Below are 19,976 nucleotides of genomic sequence, written 5' to 3' on the forward strand. Positions count from 1 at the left end.
CGCCTTGGTTTTCCCCCAGATAAGCTGGAAGAGGTGGCTGGGGAGAGGGAGGTCTGGGCTTCTCTGCTTAGGCTGCTGCCCCCGCGACCCGGCCCCGGATAAGTGGAAGAAAATGGATGGATGGATGGATGGATGGATGGATGGATGGGTGCTTTCTTCCATTTGTGCAACATCTCTAAAGTTAGAAATATCCTGTCTCAGAGTGACGCTGAAAAACTAGTTCATGCATTTATTACTTCCAGGCTGGACGACTGTGATTCATTATTATCAGGAAGTCCTAAAAACTCACTGAAAAGCCTTCAGCTAATCCAAAATGCTGCAGCAAGAGTCCTGACAGGGACTAGAAAGAGAGAGCATATTTCTCCTGTTTTGGCTTCCCTTCATTGGCTTCCTGTTAAATCCAGAATTCAAAATCCTGCTCCTCACATACAAGGTCTTAAATAATCAGGCCCCATCTTATCTTAATGACCTTGTAGTACCATATCACCCTATTAGAGCACTTCGCTCTCGCTCTGCAGGCCTACTTGTTGTTCCTAGAGTATTTAAAAGTAGAATGGGAGGCAGAGCCTTCAGTTTTCAGGCCCCTCTTCTGTGGAACCAGCTTCCAGTTTGGATTCAGGAGACAGACACTATCTCTACTTTCAAGATTAGGCTTCAAACTTTCCTTTTTGCTAAAGCATATAGTTAGGGCTGGACCAGGTGACCCTGAATCCTCCCTTAGTTATGCTGTAATAGGTGTAAGCTGCTGGGGGACTCCCATGATGGATTTTTCCTGCTCTCACCCTTTCTCACTCATCACCTGTTTATACACCTCCCTGCATTTCATCATTAGTTATGATTCATATCTGTCTCTCTTCCTCAGCTTGTCTTTCTCTCCTCTCCCCTATCTGGTCCCCGCCCCTCCCTGAGCCTGGTTCTGCTGGAGGTTTCTTCCTGTTAAAAGGGAGTTCTTCCTTCACACAATTGCCAAAGCACTTGCTCATTAGGAATTTTCTTTGATTTGTCTGTATTATTGATCGTGCCTTACAGAACAAAGTGCCTTGAGCCAACTGTTGTTATGATTTTGTGCTATATGAATAAAATTGAATTGGATTGAACTGAAATACATGTTGCAGTTATGTTCCTGCAGTTGAAAAGAGCTGATAATGACTAGACTTGGATAAGTACTTTGATTCTTAGAAGTGGCCCTGACAGTTTATTGTACTTTTAAATAAGGAGAAACAGGGCTTGTAGCCTCCTGCTCAGTGGGAATAAAACTGTCTCCCTGTTGTGCAGGATGGACGGTTGAGACCGGGAGATCAGCTCATTGCTATTAACAAGGAGTCCTTGATTGGTGTGACACATGAAGAGGCCAAAAGCATGCTAAACAAAGTGAAATTCAGGTGAGTGGTTTTCATGTTAGAAATGAATGTACCAAAGTAAGTCTAGTGTGGAACAATGAGCCAGTGTATACACAGTGCTACAGTATAAGCAGTTTTGATCTTAGTGTCTGTGTGTTTTTGGACATTGACATGATTTCTTTGTTATTTTTACTGTTTTCCAACACATATTAAGTTAGAGTCAGATAATGAATGTTTTCACAGTTTCAGTTTCAAGATATACCAAACAAAAGTACTGCAGTACCCACTGAAACAGAGTTATTCCTATACACAGGGTTGGACAGCTGACAGATGCAGGCAGGATAGATTTTCAAAGCTTCCTCATAAAGAAATAAGATCCAAGGTCTGGAACTGACTCCAAGTGTGACACCTGCAGTTGGAAGCACAGAGCATAAAGTCAAAAGACATCTCAGTACAATAGAATAGAATAGAATAGCCCTTTATTGTCATTGTACATATACAATGAAATTATGGGAAACCAGGCAGACAGTGAGAGCACATGATTCAGGATTTTGGCACATTCTATGAAAAAAAACAAAAAGTCATTTGTGAGATTGACATTATATGAAGGGATGAAATCCCTCCCCTTACACGGAAATCCATGTAAAAGGCTTTTTTTTGCAAGAGTGGTGGCCTTTTACATCAAGCAGCTAGATAACAGCACTGCAGGACAGCTTCACAAACCAGTGATCAGAATAGCAAGGCCAGATTAGACTTAAGAAAAAGTCTCACGGTTTTGGACACATTGTAAAGAGGATGGTGGATACTATGATGAGTATAAGTGTAAAACATTGTCTGTAAAAGACATAAAGCAGTGTGATGGCATGGATATACACTCTCTCCAGTTCACTGGGTTACATGTAGATCATTAAAATCAGTTCAAACTGAGAAAAGCTCATATCACTCTTTTAGGATTAACAGTTTTTCTTGTAACAGTTTAAGCTAATAACTTATAATACTTAAATAAATAAAGTTGTGCAGAAACCTTCATACTGTGGAAACATTATCTTCTACAGCATCTTCGATCCTGGGTTGGAAAAAGCAACCTGATTTAAGCTTTGTTAAAGACTGCAACCAAATGACTTTTACACAAACTGCCATAGACCCACCTGTAAATACAGTGTCAAAGCTGATACTACACTTTAAGCCCAAAGTTGAATGTGTTTTTGTAAATGGGTAAACAAAATGTCCCACATACATGGACCACGCTTTGTGTGCCAACACTGATCACATGCTTATGTGTTTGTCTCTAGCCAAGATACTGCTGTGGACATAGCCTTCATCCCGGGTAAAGGACTTTTTCCCAGCAGCACGTCTCTTCACAATGGGCTCCAGCGAGCCTCGGGCAACAGCTACAACTCTGGACGCTTAAAAGTCCACATCCGATCACCCGAGGTCAGCTCCACCACATACACGGCTCCTACAGGTCATTCATAGAAGAAGTGGCCTGTTATTCTCACAGCAAACCAGAAGTTGCAGAAGAAGCAGGATTTCCATGTAAAAGAAAGATTAGAGTTGTATCTTCTGTACCTATATCAGCACACCGACTGCAGGATAAAAGAAACAACCTGACTGAGCTCTGGGAAACAGAGTTACTGTTGCTATTTATCCTCATTCAAAAACACAAAAAACACCAAGTGTCCTTAAATGTCTCAGCTGGCTGAGTCGATTATGTTGTTTCAAAAATTGCAGGTTAAGACTACATTTATTCTTTGAGCTAAAGTCTCATATTGTACTAATGTCGTCAAAAAAATGCTAAAAGATCAACCAAATAACTTTGAAAAGGCCGCTGTACTTTGGTATAACTGAGGAATAAACATAGTCCAATAAACACACTGATTAATGAACCGTTATTGACTAAAGAGTAGTTGTACTTCTCACAGTATATATCATGTTACATAAGGTGGGTCAACATCAGAGTGATTTTACAAAGTGAAACTGTAGCCAGTTCAAACTCTCTGACATGTAAAATGTTGAATTAAATAATTATGATTTTTAACCTCCTAGGGCCTGGCGTCCACATATGTGGACATCACATTTTGGGTTATTTAGACCAAAATACTCAATTTTGCTCGGCAAGGGCCTGATATCTACTTACGAGGACATTATGCTGCTGCTGTTCTATCACAATTGTAAACGAATATCCTCAGATGTGGCTCTGATTTTTCTTAAAAGCAAAAATAAGGTAAAAAAAAAATCTGGTAATTCTTTATTTTTACATTCATTGGGCCCCAGTATGCCCAAATATCAAAGAGAAATTAAAATGCATGCCATGGAAGAGTTCGGGTCTTAGAAGGTTAAAGAAAGTTGGAAGAAATTCATTTCTTTACTTTCTCATTTATAGAGTTTGGTCCACAGTTACCACAAAGAACTTAGAACTGTTGTGTTTAATGTCACTATAGAGACAGCCAGAACTGGAGCTAGACCATTGCATCATCTAGCTTCAGTCCCAGTTCTGCTACTACCAGCTACTAAATCTAATAAATCTAATAAGGGAAAGACCATCTCTGAATCGAGGAGGGGGCCTAAGGGTCTATCTGTCACCATCTTACAATGATGTGATTGCAGCCATTCCCCAACTCTCTGTGAATGGTACTCATGGCCATTGATCAGCGGTCATGACAATTTACATATTAATGATCAAAGAACTGACCTCCCAGCCCATTGTTCCTTCAGTGGGCTGGTTTCAGTCATTATGCAAATGTCCTGTTTATAAGATTGAAACCTGCAGTCAGCTGAGACTGAAGACGTCACCTGGATGAAACGTTTCTCCCACTGAAAACACTACGTCTAGATGAACAGGATCCACCTTTGGGACAGCAAAATTATTAGCTACACTAATTAACTCATTGGTCATTAGTATTGGAATTCTATTTAACTATTTTCCTTGTGTTATTGGTGTAGATCTGTGCAGAGGAGCCAGCCCCACCTTCCTCACCTTCTCCTGACATCTGTCCTCCAGATATTCATGTTTCAGGTGAGACCTCTGTGTTTGCACTCAGACTACAGTGCTGTCCCCCCCCCCCCCCCGGGAGCCTGTCCATTATGCTAGCAGTGTCTAAGCGTTCGTTTTCTTAATTCATATGGGGCGCCACCCCCACTTTGGGAACCTCTGGTATAAGACTAAGAGCTCCGCTGTTCAACAAAAACTCTGGAAATAAAAAACTCTGCTACACTGAGAACACATGTTTGGCTAATGTTTAGCAAAAGAATGCACAGTGTGAAAAAGTATCGAGAAGACAGAAAAACAAATGTCATCAGGAAGCTGATGACAGCATCAGGAAGGGAGCCACATATGCACATTGAGCACAGAGCCAGCACCAACACGTGAGGGATTTTTCTTTGTCATTTATTGATTTGACTCATATGCACAGTGGGTCAGTGGTTAGTACTGCTAGATCACAGCGGGGGGGTTCCTGATTCAGTTCAGTTCAGTTTTATCTGTGTAGCACCAAATCATCAAAGAGTCGCCTCAAACTGCTTTAACACAGAGGAAACTCCAACAAGAGGAAGCACTTGGCGAGAGCAAGAAGGACAAACTTGATTTTAAAAGGAAAAACCTCCAGCTGAGCCAGGCTCAGGGAGGGGTGGACATGTGACTGGCTGGGTTTGGAGGATGATGACAGGACAAAGACACGCTGTGGAAGAAAGCCAGAGATTAACATCAACTAATGATTCAATACATAGTTCATGAAAATGGTGACTGAAGAAGAAACACTCTACAGCCTACGTCTATTGCAGCATAACTAAGGGAGGATTCAGGGTCACCTGGTCCAGCCCTAACTATATGCTTTAGCAAAAAGGAAAGTTTGAAGCCTAATCTTGAAAGTAGAGATAGTGTCTGTCTCCTGAATCCAAACTGGAAGCTGGTTCCACAGAAGAGGGGCCTGAAAACTGAAGGCTCTGCCTCCCATTCTACTTTTAAACATTGTAAATATTGATCACTGAATAGTTTTGTGAGGATGAAAATAATGATGAAATGGTGACTCTTATTAGTGCACTTCAGTCACCACAGTTCAGCTGAACATCTGTCTCAGTCCTGAAGTAAAGCCAGAGAAGTGGAGACTGGATCTCAGATCAGTGAGGCTGTACTGATGCATGCGGTGGCTCAGCATGTTACATAGAAACATTTAGATAACACAGATAAGAGCAGTCTTTAAGTGAATGGACGTATTCACAGTTCATATTCATTTCAACATATTTTTGGCTCGCGTTATGTCTGCTGTTCTTTATTTCTGGTGCAACAAATGCCTCTCAGCAGAACATCACTTTGCCAAAGGAAACTGAAAACGATCTGAAGCAGTCCAGTTGTCGTCATACTGAAGGACTGCTTCAGACCAGCAGCTGTAGTGTCATAGGGCTGCCCGTGGCTCTCGGCCGAAAGCCACTGGACAGCCTTTCCCAATCCAATTGGCTGGGATTACCCAGCCAAGGTTATTTTCTAGGTACTCTAATCATTTCACTCCCTGCCAGCCTCTAAGCCAGTTGCTAGCTGTGACAGATGTCAGCACTTTGTAGTGAGGTGAGCGCACACACAAAATATAATGTTCCAGAATTATGATCCAGGTTAAATATGGTTCACTGTGACAAATAAATACTCCTCTTAAATCAGTTAATCTACAAAATGACTCCACACTATGAAGACAATGTAAAACAGTAACATGAGTGTAAACAGAGTTTAAAGTCAGAAGAGCAGAGCAGCCATTCAAATCTGGGACAGAAAAACGCATCATATGAATGGCTGGCTGCTCCCTCCCCTCGCGTCTACATAATCATCCACTTTTCTTCAGTTCCTCTCTTTTTAATCATCTGCTTTTCCCTGTACCATCGCTCACAGTCACAAAGACCTGCTTTAAACCAGCAACACCGACATCAGGTTGTCTATTCAACTCTGATATGACAGATTATATAACGATATTTCTCCTGCTGTTCCTCACTCCTAATTACACTTTCAGTATTCTGTTAAGAGGCCAGTGCAGGGGTCAGCAACCTTTAACACTCAAAGAGCCATTTGGACCCAGTTTCCACGGAAAAGCAAACACTGGGAGCCGCAAATACTTTCTGACATCTAAAATGAAGATAACACTGTTATTGTTTTTTACCTTTATGCTTTGTATAGACAACTAAGGTGTGTTGCTTATGAAATCCATGAAGTGCTACAGAGAAAATTACATTTTATTTATGTAATGAACACATTTTGAACTCTTAAAAAATACAGCAAAAAGGAGATGCACCCAGGTGAAGGTCTCTTTTAAATGAATTACAAAGCTGTAAAAAAGGACTGTAAGCTGTCGTCTGTGAGGCGTGTTTGTTGTTACCATAGTTCATGGAGGAGCTGCTCACATACGTATGTGGATGCATGAGGATCCATACTTGGCCTGCCTGGGTTGAAAGTCTCGACAAACGCACAGCATTTCGGCTGGTATGGTTTATGTGAATGTGATGCTTATTGTGAGAGATGAAAAATAATAACATCATTTTATTTTTATATTTCAAGATCACAATAATCTTCCAATTTAGAAGCACAAGTTAAAAACGAACTAACACAAATAAAATACACTTCAGTTAAATACTTTGTTTTCCAAACCACGTGGAGCCGCAGAGCTAAAGAGCGCAGGTTGCCGACCCCTGAGCTAGTGCTTCCTTGTTCTATGTACCACACATCTGTGTGTATATACGCAGTCTACTTAAGAAAGGATTTTTTTAAACAACCCAAACTTCTGGTTTCGTTTTTTTTTTCTTTTTAACCAAAGTCAGTCCTGATTTTCTTTTCTTCATTTTCTTTCTCCAGGTTCAACCAGCCAGAGATCCCCGACAGGAGCAAAACCTAAGATAACCCTGGACCCTTACATTCGCCTCAAATCAGACAAATTAGACTTGGTGAGTCCTGACCTGCTCGGGTAGGCTTCTTTAGACCTATGCTGCCTGATACACAGTTAAGTGGACACTCATACTAAAGAAATCACACAGATTATGTGAGAGCGATGACACATGTGAAGGCATATATGGTTGGTGGTTGAAAGGTGTGTGTTGTTGAAGTCAGAAACTGGATCGAGGTTTGTGGGTGATCCTGGTCGACAGTGTTGAATACCTACCAGCAGGTATGTGAGAAACGAACTAGGAAGTGATGTCAGCTTCCTGGAAAATTCCCTTATGAGTCTGATTTGCAGCAGCTCAGGGCTGAGACGCTAAGCGTTGCATGCAGAAACACCACCGTGGCAGGATGTGGTGGACCGAGGTCGTTTTGGTCCTTTAAGCGATTCGCTGCTAGAGAGGCACTTTCTACGTGACCTGCCGCTTGTGGCTGAGTTGCCGTCTATCCCAATTGTTCCCCTCTGTGTAATACCACTAAGAGTTGATTGTGGAATATTTAGTAGTGAGGAAATGATTGCAGACAGCATCCTATCATGGAAGCACGCTGGGATTCACTGAGCTCCTGAGAGCGACCCGGGATTGTACACACCTGGGCCATGGAAGTGATCGGAGCACCTGGATAATGGATGATTTGGATGGATTAGTGTGCACTAATGTCCCCCACTTGCCCTCTGGGTGCTCTTTATCCTTCATGCTTGGGCCCTCTACCAAAGGCCTGAGAGTCTGCGCTCCTCCCTGCAGAGATGTCGTTCCTGGATCTGCTGGAGCCACTCGCCTAGTTTAAGAGTCACTGTTCCAAGTGCTCCGATTACCACAGGGACCACCGTTAACCACGGCGTCACCTTTCTCATCTTCTGCAGTTGCTCTCTCAGTGAGCTTCGTTCTCTTCCTGATTTTGGTATTACTCAGTATAGCTCCCACCCACTCTGCACCTTTTCCTATGTTATTTCGCCTTTTCACTGCTTCTTCCTGCAGTGCACTCATCACTTTCAGTCATCAGAAACTAATAGAAACTGGCCTCAGCCCGAACCCAGATTTGACTTCAGATTGGACCCACAGTATCCCAGTACTCCCAGCCCATCATCTTTATGCATCCAGTTATTAATCTCCCTCTTACAGGCCTGCCCTGCCTGCTCCATTGCATGTGGATTATTTTTACCCTGTCAGCAGACTCTGTCCCTTCAGCTTTACGACTCTCTCTTTGTACAGTTGTTACTGTTATTTAGGTTGATTTTAATGTTGCCAACATTTTGCTTGGGCATGTTGATCCAGGGATTAGAGACACAGTGAGTTTAAACACTGGCAACATTCTGTCCTGATTTGTTGGCTCTGCAAAGGAAAACGAACAGGCAGTGTACAAAACTCTATTGAAAACAAAGGAATTACACACGTGTTGAACAGAGCAGTGTCTGCTTTATGACTGCGGTGAATTTGCTAATTAAAGAACTCTAAAATCGATTTATGAAAAACACATTACTCAAAGTGTATGTAGGCAGTTTTTGTACTTTCTTCTACTGCATCCTGTCCTGGTAGCTCAGGTGTATCAGTATGTCTCCTAGACAAGCGTCCTCTTTGCAGATGCTTTGTGAAGTAACTTTAGGCTAATATTTGTAATGAAGTATAATTTTACTTGGAGAACAAAGTGTGATATGCAGAGTGCAGTTTGATGACAGCATACAATGCTTCATGCTTCATGCTCCTGTCTCTCTTAGGCCTTGTCCTTCCTTGGTTTGGATGTCACAGAAGAGAAGAAGAAGCAGCTGCGACAGAGTCTGACCACAGACCCACAAGGCACCGTGGCCTATGGAGGTGACGTGCATGCAAGCAGCACACGTACACTCACTGATATGAGCCGCACACATTTGTAGTCGTGTCAGCTGTTGGGTGGAAGATCTGTGCTGAGGTCCTGTCAAATCATGTGACAGCAGCATGTTTCTTATTGGTTGTGTCACTTGTGTAAAATGTCAGATTGTGTAACCAGCTGTGACTACATGTTTCCAGTCGTTTGGAGGGCCAGCGTTTACATCGTAGGGCTAAATTCACCTGCGTGTACCTGTTAATGCTCACTGACAGAAAGGACTGGATGATAAAGGGTGTGCATGATATTAAACTGTACAGGCAGCTTAGTCTTTAGACTGCAGGTCAAACATGAGATCCCATCCTGACACATGCCTCCATGCCACCAAGCTTCCAGGATGCTTTTCTGTGACAAAGCAGTTGCTGTAATGCTGATGACAGCCGCACAGTTTGAGTGTGTAGGGTCCTATAGGTGAGCTGAGGAACATGAATGCTGCAGTGATGAGTCACCTGACAGGCAGGTTGTTCAGCGTCTCGAAGAACAGATCAGGTCTGTTGCCTTTTCATGTAACTCTGTGATGCTGAGGAGCGTACGACAAAGTAATGGCTTAAAGATGTATGTTACACCTAAAGTCAGTTTTCAGTGTGACAAAGAAGCTTTTTAACCTCGCCACACAACTGTAGTAACTGCCGCAGGTGATATTCAGATGCACACTGCTGAGCTATACCTCAGAAATACCCCTGACTAAAGCTATGCAGCCACGTCATAGCAGTGCAGTGTCTGTCCTGTACAGTCAAAGAGAAGATGCAGAAAGTGCATAAATGTGTTTCTGCCGTGTCTGGCTTCTGGAGCGTTGACCCAGCGGAGGGTCTTTGGATATTTGGGCTCGCTGTTGTTGTCAGTGCTTTTCTTTTATGCTTTTGTGACACACACTAATCCCAAAATGTAAAGGAACACTTTTTAATCAGAGTATAGCATCAACAGTTTAACCTTTGGGATGTTGCAGTTGTTCATCAGTTTGAGCTGCTTTGGTATCGTTGACATTAACAACAGGTCCACTAGAGGGGCGACAGTAGTGACTTTACAGATGAAGGTCGCTGACATTTTTCTCTCCTCATCTTTTCTGACTGTTTTTTCACTAGTGGCGCATTAGGCTAGACTCAGTGTTACTACTGGTAGCATGAGGGGATACGCCAAGATGGCACATCAATATGTGCTGTTTCCAGAACGTTTCTTAAGAGCGTGGAGGAGCTTCCAGGAGACAGGAGATTACTCGAGGAGAGCTGGACATGCATAAGCCATGAGCAGGACCAGCATCTGCTCCTTCGTGCAAGGAGGAACTGTCAGAGCTACAAAATAACCTGCAGCAGGCCGCTGGTGTGAATGCATCCTAAGGAGAGTGGTCAGAGGGCTGGATGTCCTCTAGTGGGTGCTGTGCACACTGTACGGTACCATGGAGCCCAACTGGCATTTATTCACAAAATACCAGGAGTGGCAGGTCCACCACTGGTGTCCCGTGGTTTTAACAGATGAGTGCAGGTTCGCCCTGAGCCATGTGACAGACATGAAAGGGTCCAGAGCCTGTAACGCTGTTGGAGCCAGTCTATAATTTCATATACAGTAAGGTGTGTGTGTCTGTGTGTGTCTCTCTTTATGGGGACCCAAATGCCAGTCCCCACAGTGCTGAAGGCTCAAAATGTGGTTTCAGTTTCAGGGTTACAATGAGGTTATGGGTAGGGTCAGGGTCAGGCATTCATTGATGGTTAGGGTAAGCAGCTAGCATTATGTCAATGAGATGTCCCCAGAAGGACGTGTGTGTGTGTGTGTGTGTGTGTGTGTGTGTGTGTGTGTGTGTGTGTGTGTGTGTGTGTGTGTGTGTGTGTACACATGACCCTGATTGTTTGCTTTTCCTTGTTTTTCTGTTAAAACAATGAATCCCATCTGTTTTGGTGTGATGGCTCAGACTTTGTGGAGGCAACCCGGAACATCTTCCAGGAGGACCTGGAGGAGCTGGGCTTGGAGACGGGTCCCTTCACATTCTCCTACCATGAAGCAGCTAGTCTGATGGATACCTCAGCCTTCCACTCACCTGTAAGCAGCTCTCACAGCCGCTCATATAGACACAAAACAGCAGACTCTGTAATTAATTAAGACTCAAGAAGTTTATTGTATGATGTTACCCAGCCTGAAACCAAATACTGTTTCTCACCAGCCTCTACAGTGCAAGAAGCAATACAGTTTAAAAAGAATAAATACAGTTTAAAAGAATGACTTTTAAAAAAGAGCAGCAAAAAAGGCATAAATAGCATAAAATCTAAGCTTTAAAACAAACTCCAGTCACAATTAATCTAATATTTTAAAATTTCCACCCAGAAATGAAGGGCTAACTGTGTGTGTGTGTGTGTGTGTGTGTGTGTGTGTGTGTGTGTGTGTGTGTGTGTGTGTGTGTGTGTGTGTGTGTGTGTGTGTGTGTGTGTGTGTGTGTGTGCAGACATATGAATCAGAGTGCAGCTACAGCAGTGAGGAGATGGAGCAGTTTCAGACTGAGGTGAAGCAGCTGCAGACGCAGATGAAACAGCTCAAGGTGAAAACACACCTTTGTTTGTCCCTCTTTGGTTAGTGGTGAGGACTTCCAGCTGTTATGTTTTCTCTTAGTAGCTTTACTTTTACTTTTCTTTGACTGTGTCTCCCTCTGTCCCACAGTGTCTTTTATTATGTCTACTGTCTTGTTTCGTATCTGTCCTGTGGTCTTTACTAAGAATGAAGTCCAACACACTCAGGCTAATTTACCTTAGCTGGCTCGACAAACCCGAAGCCCCAGTTAGAGATGATGAGTATCATGATGATGGTCAGGAGCTGTCTCTGTTAAACTGGGCGTCACACTCTGAGCACACTCACATAAAATGATGCCCATGATCGGCACCTACACGTGTCGCCGTGTATCGATAAAATGGTGACAAAATGATTCAAATTTACAGTGAAATGTATCACTGTGAGTAAGAGCACAGACGATTGCTGCATTGTCCTGGTGGTTTTCTGGCACAGAGCTGTAACAAACATTTTAACTCCAGTGGTGTCGTGGCTGAGTGCGCTCTCAGTGCTCCTGTTTATTATGGCTGCACATTACAGCTCCTTGGAGGACAGGACCAGCTTCACCCCGATCAGATCTGCACACTGTTAGACCTCTGCCTCACCACTACATATTTCAAGTACAACGAAGGCCTTTACAGACAAAAACATGGCTGTGCCATGGGCTCCCCCGTGTCACCTATTGCAGCAACCTTTACATGGAGGAAGTGGAAAGGAAGGCTCTCGGCTCTTTCAAAGGAAGAGTACCCAGCCACTGGTACAGATATGTGGACGACACCTGGGTCAAAATCAAGACACAAGAAGTGGAATCCTTCACTGCGCACATTAACGCTGTGGATAAAAACATCAAGTTCACCAGGGAAGACACAAAGGACGACTGTTTGCCTTTCCTGGACTGCGCTGTGCACATTGAAGAGAACGGCAAACTCAACATCGAAGTTTACCGGAAGCCCACACACACGGACCAGTACCTCCTGTTTGACTCCCATCACCCTCTGGAACACAAACTTGGAGTAATCAGGACCCTACACCACCGGGCAGAACATGTTCCCTCTAAGCCTGAAGGGAAAAAGAAGGAACACACACATGTAAAGGAAGCACTCAAAACGTGCGGCTATCCTAAATGGGCGTTCTTAAAGTCAGCAAAGAGGCACAGAAAAGAAGACCAGACACCAGCGAGGGAGGATAAGAAGGACAGACGCAACAACATTGTCATCCCCTATGTAGCCGGTGTATCAGAGAAACTCAGGAGAGTTTTCTCCAAGCATGACATCCCGGTGCATTTCAGACCCAGCAACACGCTCAGACACAAACTGGTTCACCCGAAAGACAAAACGCCAAAACACAAACTTAACAATGTGGTGTATGCTGTACAGTGCAGCGAGGAATGCTCAGACCTCTACATTGGAGAGACCAAACAGCCACTTCACAAGTGCATGGCACAACACAGAAGAGCCACCTCCACAGGACAAGACTCAGCAGTCCATCTGCATCTTAAGGATAAAGGTCACTCTTTCGAGGATGCCAATGTTCACATTTTGGACAGAGAGGACAGATGGTTTGAAAGAGGAGTGAAAGAAGCATCTATGTCCACTGTGAGCGACCATCTTTGAACAGAGGCGGGGTTTACGACACCAACTCTCTGCCATCTATAATCCAGTTTTGAGATCCTTCCCAGACGCCTTAACGCCCACTCACATCCTGGGCCATCTGACCTCAGGAATTCACATGATAAGGTGGGGCCAGGTTTCACAATGAACACACCCGAAACTCTGGCTGATTGGGACCCACGCCCAGTTTCCCACCTTGGCTCATGTGATTAGAGGATCATCAGGGGGTCCTTTTGTCCCTCTGTGGGGGTAAACTCCCACTAGGTTTATATCTGGGACTCTCCACCATTTGACCTTAGAACTGAAGAAGCTTCTCGGATGAGAGGTGAAACGTCTTCAAGCAACTTACAGAAGTCCAAACGCTTTTCTTTCCAAGCTCCTTAAATATTCAGAATATTACAGAGATTAACTATATATGATGTAAACTGTAAAACTTTGTTAATTTCACTATAGAGGATGTACCCTACAATAATATAAAACTCCAACAGTCAAATAATACCATATTTCTAAGCTTTTCAGGGCCGAGTACAATAACCTCAGTTTGATCTGGATTAAGAAGCAGAAAGTTAGCGGCCATCCAGGTCTTTATGTCTTTAAGACATTCCTGCAGTTTAACTCATTGGTGTGTGTTATCTGGCTTCATGGACAGATAGAGCTGGGTGTCATCAGCATAGCAGTGTAAATGCAAGCTTGTATAATGTAACAGAACTGGCACTAGCATTTCAGCTGCATTAGTCACAGAGTTAGAACGATGGAAAAAATGGATTTTATTCTGAGCTGATAATAAATGAGTGACATAATTACTGTCGTTGTTCTTATATACTGATGACAGAATGACTGTAAAAGCACTCAGGTTAACTGTTTCTAAAAATCTGCAGTTGAATTCGCTCCGTGCTCTGACAGCCACTTTGGAGAATAAACAGGATGGGAGGAGTCGGAGGAAAGTTCAGGAAACACGAGTTTTCCTCGTCTCAGAGTTGACTCGGCATGGCTAGCTAAACCTGCTTCCTTCAACAGTGCCCAGAAATATGGTTTAATAGGCACATTTACACTCTTAGTCTCAGTCATCTCTTTGGATCATAGACTAGGGCTGGAGCGGGCGTTTTGGTGGCATTTCTTTGGCTACCAAGTGAAGTAGTGAGAATACGTTTTGCAGTTTAAAACTAAACACATAGAATCCTGTTTCCACACTTAGCCAACAAACACACACTCAGTGGGAAAACCACAGACGAAGCCCAACGTCCCAACCTCACCAAGATTTAGCTGCTTTTTCTCCTCACAGTTGTGTGTCTGTCCTCTGAATGGAAAGGTGGGGTCTTTAACAGTCATACAGGAAGCTGCCACTTCATCTGCTGCCTCTCTTGGCAGGTGATGCTGAAGGACATGGAACACAGCAAGAAAACCCTCGAGGAGGAGTTGCAGAAGACCTCAGAGGTCAGAGGCCAGCCTGCAGCCTGTGGAGACGCGCAGTCTCAAGTTACATCTTTATAACTGTGGGATATGAGCGTGGGGTCAAAGTTGAATGGAAATTATTTTTGTAGTGAAACTAATCAAACTGAGTCTGCTGATAATGCCGGCTGTTTTTTAGTTGATGAATGATTAGAAATGGTGTTGTTGTGCAGCTTCTCGATGTCGTAGGACAGTTTAAGTATGAGAACCAAGAATGTAAAGATTTCTCAGCTGGTAAAATGAAATAGCTAATAACATATTCATATGATCATCCTGTTGTATTTAGCAATGTAAAATACGTCTCACTGGCAGCTGAATCATCTGAAAACATGGACGAAGACTGAAGGCAGCGAGTGAATCCTTCTGTCATTTCTCCTAGAAAGCCTGTCTGACTGTAGAGGAGAACACTCGCCTGAAGAGTCGTCTGCAGGCGTCTGAGGCGGTGCATCGGCAGGCCGGCAGTGCTGAGCAGGACTATGAAGAAGTCATCCAGCTGCTGGAGGCTGAGATCAGAGACCTGAAGAGCCAGCTGGCCACCAAGAAGCAAAGACGGGGAGCAGAGTCCATGCAGGTACAATGATGTCAGAGTCGTGGCCCACAGCCTTGTTCAGGGCCACTGACAGGAGAGCAAGAAAACCTCATTTCAGCCTTGAAATTTGGGGAAACATCTGTCTGAACATCTGTCTGTATTTTTAAATGCATCTTCACAGTACTCTACATCTTACACATCCAATATGTTCAGGCATTAGGTCAAAGGTCATTGTACTGTATAGTGATACATGATGCACTCATGCACCCAAAGAGTTGTCTACGTGACACACGTACACAAGCTGAGTGTGTTGGTGTGTTTGTCAGGAGGAGGTGGGCGAGCTGAAGAGGAGGCTGACGACTATCGACTGCCAGCTGAAGAAGTCCGAGCTGAGCAGGAAAACGCTGGAGATCTCCAACAAGAAACTGCTAGGCTTTGCTCAGGTACTGGTGTTCCTTTGGATGCACACAGAGCTGTGAACAGGCAGGAAGCAGACTGAGTCCACTCTGTATACCAGAGTGTTGTATTGGTCTCACAGCTAAACCTCGGTCCGAACTGGGACAGGACAGCGATCCGAAGCTGTTAACATTGCTTCTTCTTCTCAAAGTGTTATCATAGCTTTCTACAGTTGTTTTGCACAACACACTCAATTCAGCCTTAAGTATTAATAAAAATACAAATTCTACAGAGTGTTAATGTGGGGAATATAATCTTATACTGATTGATAAGAACTCAGTTATCAAAGCTGAAGACTGTGTATCTCTAAAATAGAAGCTTTTAACAGGTTCAGGAAAAAGTGCATAAAAATATATGAATAAAAACTGAAACAGCTGAATGAAAGGCTTGAGCGCTGCGTGACGTGGTTAACTGTCAGCATCTACAAAGAGATTCAATATCGTTGAAAAGTGAAGGTGGTGAAGCAGCAAAACAGCTCGCTACACAACTGTAGTCACTGAAGCAGGTGACAGTGTAATCACCACATTCTCGCTGGTTATTTTTCCAACAACTTGTTATAAGAGATGCACACACTTTGATGGAGAGGGGAGCTGACGTCCCCTCTCCATCAAAGCCTTTCTTTGCTAATGTGCTAAAGCTGTTAAATATCCCACGTTAGGGGGAAGACGATCAATAACTGAGCATCCACACAAAACTGCAGAATGGTCTCAGACGTCGGTTCTTCTGATTGTCAAACAAACACACACGTTAGCTTCCGTGATAATAAGGATGCAGTTTGGGCCATCTTTCCCTTTAGTTGTGGTTAATCAACAAGAGTGATGTGCTCGCCACCTGTTTGTATTTCCTGGTCTTCCCTGCAGACACACACACATACAGACTGAAGGTTGTTTGGCAAAAATGCTATTAGTAACTGAGTGCCAGTACAGAAATGATGTCGTCATTCAAACTTATTAACAGCTCAGTGTTTCCCCCAGGACAACATTCAAGTGTAAATGTCAGAGAAAAACACATTATGGGACCCATGTCAGCCACTATGCATGTGATGGTTTATTTTGCAGTTAAGACTATTTAAGCGAACCTGTAGATTTATTAGATGAAGTAGGAAAATGCATAGAGCTGTACATAACTGTTGCATTATTTGACCAAAGGCTTGAGCGTTTCCTTCCATGGTGTGCGGCAGATGATGTGGAGGCTGCATGTGCAGCTCTGAGATTTCCAGATCTGGTCTTTAAATCTAGTGACGGGAAAATAAGCTGATGGAGTCAGTCTGCCCCCAGTGATGGAAGTGTGCTACAGCTCTGTCCACAGCCATAAACCAGCTGCTGCACAGGCTGTTCCACCAACATCTGTCCTAGGAGAATTGGCTGTGGGTGGATGTTTCCTCATATCCATCAGTGATGGTGGAAGGATGCAAGGTGCAGGAACCAGTCAGACACAGGGGTGTGCACAAAGCCATCAGCATAGAAACCAGTTTGAAAAACACAACGAGGGGAAGGTGCAGCCTGTGGCTGATAACACTAATAACTGACGAGGTCCAGCAATCAAGCTCTTCTCTCTGGTTCGCTTCATCCTGACAGCACAGAGAGACCCGGTGTGTGTTACTGCTGCCAGCGCTCGGCCTTACAGCTGTCACATTATCTCTCTTTACAGAACGTCCACAAAGTGCTGACCACGCCCAGCCTATTTGGAGAAGGGGGGTAAGAGAGCGCGACCTTCACCTTACAAGCGCCTTACAGCTTTGCAGTCGAGTTCCTGCTCCAACTGTCCTTCTGCTTGTGTGTCTGTCTATATCAGGAGTAACAGGTCATCTCCTGCCACGGAAAGCCCCGACATCCCATCACCAATTCCTGACCCAGCCTTCCAGCTGGCTGTGGAAGCCAAAGAGCTGGTGGAGGGGGTGTGTACTCTCACAACTGATAAAGGTACAGAGCTCACTAACCCAGAATAAAAAGCCTGAACACTGTGTGCATACAGTACGTGGAAACACCATGTTTGGAAGGAAGGACAAAGGTTCAAACTGCAAACACTTTCAGATAATGTGATGAAAATTAGTTTTCTTTTGCCACGGCTTAAGAATTGATGAACTAATTATGAGCCATCCTTTAGCAAGAACTCTGCTATAATGGCGTCAGTATAAAATATATATACAAAGTCTTTAGTGCCAAATTACTCCACACGCTTCACCTCATACAGTATAACAGACGTGGATGTAACCTGCAGCCTCAAGGCAGTGACATATTAAAGCAGCCAGTGTGCAACCACTGCTGTCCATCGTTCTGCAGCAGATCTGAAGTGGAGCAATGAAACATGGATAATATCTCATCCTTACTCATCAGGCCGATCCGCTGAAGTTCCTTTTTCACAAAGGTAGAGAAAGCAGGGTCCCAGGACATAAAGTGGTGACGATGATTAAAAGCTGTTTCTTTAGAAGCTGAAACTGTTCTGGCTTCATGTTCAGTTCTTTTTAAATACAGCTGAGATTGAAATCCAAGCTGTGACCAAAGCAACACTGTTTCAAATGAGTTACTTTGTGTGTAAGTTTTCAAAAACACGGCTTTGAGGCTTACCTGTGACAGAAGCATCGCAGCACGGGTCAAAGGGAAGCAACAGCTTGTGATTCAGACCTGCAGTGACAGTGTGAGCCACTAGCTGCTGCCCTCACTGCTCACAGCTGAAACAAAGACCTGGTATTTTCCCTACCTCTATTTGTGTTTGCTTTATCCAAAGGGTTGTCTTTCCCGCTCGCAGCAGGCACCACTGCCTCCTATTACCATACTGCTATAGACTCAAGTCTTTCTGTCCACCTCTTCTACAGAACCGGTGAGTGCAGATGCAGCTTCAGCTCCAGATGTCAGTCCTCACCATGTGTGAACAGCACCAAGCCAAAGAGGACTGAGTCCAGACCTGGGCCGGGCAGAGGACCCCCAACGAGCAGCTGACCTCGCCATGCACTTCACCACAGTCCGCAGCAAACACACCATCCTACGACAGGACACGACGACAGCGACAGTTAAACCCTCACTGGGACAGACTGACGACGTTTTAATGCCAAAGCCTGTTTGTGCACATGAAATTAGTGTATTCCCTCCAGTTACTCCAAATGCTCCTCACAGGGCTCAGCAGTGGGATCTGCTGATTCGGTCTCATCCTGTCAGCAGCACATCACATGTACTGAAGTCTCTGTGAGAAGTGCTGCTGCAATTCTCTAGTGTGTTACTCTTACAGCAGGTGGTACAGGTGGAGCTGCATGACCAAGTCCTGTTAATACTCTTGCCAACCTCTTTTCTATCCTCACAAACACAAACTCATCTCCACTCCGTAAAAGGAGGACTTGTTACTTGGAAAGCTGATGTGTACAGCGTGTCCCCCTGTGTCAGAAACTCCATGACAAATTAGCTCGTCTGCTCTAACACAACATCTGCCATGCTTCCTTCCCTCGCGCCCTTACTCACACTGTCATGGAAGACAAGAAATGAAGGTTTGAAGGTGCAGCGTGGATCATCTTCATCTCATTGCCTGGTTCATGTTGCTGTGTCTCCTGCGTTCAGGAGTAGTGTACCTGTTGCCGTAGCTCCAGCTGTGTAAAACTGTGTTTGGTATTCTGTGTAGGCAGACCTCAGTCTTAGGCTACATGTTGAACATAGATTTGATTTCTACAGACATCTACAGATTGCATCTTTGGTGTGGCCTCATTCTTTCTGTTACTGTTTTATATTAAAGGAATAACTGATGACCGGACTGGTGTCGAGTTCGACTTTTGTTCAGCATCCAGCAAACAGTGCTGCTCACAGGGGGCGATTTCACCACAACTGCTTCCCACAGAAGCCCCTCAAAAAGCAGGAAACCAGAGCTGCTCACAGTTTGTGCACGAGGGTGTTCAGGAAGCGGATACTGACTAATGACGTGACGTTCTAGGGTCATGTGTGGAAATCGTGGTTGCAAATGAGGGGGCTGTCTTGATCTCTGGCTCCTCCTGCAGGCATTTCTAGTTATATTGATGAGTTACCCCTGGGAAGATAAACTAAACACACAGCACTGTGCTTTCAGTGTGAATCATTTACTTTCATCAATCAACAAAATGCAGTGAATGAACCAAAGAAATCGCATCAGTGTTTGGTGCAACCACCCTTTGCCTTCTTCTAGGTCCACGTGCACAGTTTTTACTCGGCGGGTAGTTTGCTCCAAACATCTCGGAGAACTAAGCACAGATCTTCTTTTGCACAGTGCTGTATGTGCGGATGTTAAGTTAAAAGTACTTGAGCATAGGGGGAAAGTGTTTATATGAATGAGGC

At 44.1% G+C, this 19,976-nt stretch overlaps 1 protein-coding gene across 6 annotated transcripts in view; it reads left to right on the top strand.

Annotated features, from left to right (window-relative positions):
* The window catches only part of LOC113033025 (syntaxin-binding protein 4), a 60,155-nt gene extending 40,733 nt beyond the window's left edge, over positions 1 to 19,422 (top strand). For 4 of the 6 annotated variants that reach the window (XM_026186278.2, XM_080300533.1, XM_026186277.2 and 1 more), the window contains 13 exons: positions 1,276 to 1,382; positions 2,633 to 2,774; positions 4,284 to 4,356; positions 7,171 to 7,259; positions 8,966 to 9,062; positions 11,015 to 11,142; positions 11,543 to 11,635; positions 14,619 to 14,684; positions 15,079 to 15,270; positions 15,555 to 15,671; positions 17,335 to 17,381; positions 17,479 to 17,606; positions 18,500 to 19,422. In XM_026186278.2, coding sequence (XP_026042063.2) covers positions 1,276 to 1,382; positions 2,633 to 2,774; positions 4,284 to 4,356; positions 7,171 to 7,259; positions 8,966 to 9,062; positions 11,015 to 11,142; positions 11,543 to 11,635; positions 14,619 to 14,684; positions 15,079 to 15,270; positions 15,555 to 15,671; positions 17,335 to 17,381; positions 17,479 to 17,606; positions 18,500 to 18,555 — 1,335 coding nt within the window. In that variant the 3' untranslated portion in view covers positions 18,556 to 19,422. The remainder of the gene's footprint in view (positions 1 to 1,275; positions 1,383 to 2,632; positions 2,775 to 4,283; positions 4,357 to 7,170; positions 7,260 to 8,965; positions 9,063 to 11,014; positions 11,143 to 11,542; positions 11,636 to 14,618; positions 14,685 to 15,078; positions 15,271 to 15,554; positions 15,672 to 17,334; positions 17,382 to 17,478; positions 17,607 to 18,499) is intronic. The other 2 variants (XM_026186279.2, XM_080300534.1) reach the window with 2 other exon arrangements.
* The last annotated feature ends 554 nt before the right edge of the window (positions 19,423 to 19,976 follow it).

Source organism: Astatotilapia calliptera, chromosome 4, assembly GCF_964374335.1.
Source record: "Astatotilapia calliptera chromosome 4, fAstCal68.1, whole genome shotgun sequence".
Taxonomy (NCBI): Eukaryota; Metazoa; Chordata; class Actinopteri; order Cichliformes; family Cichlidae; genus Astatotilapia; species Astatotilapia calliptera.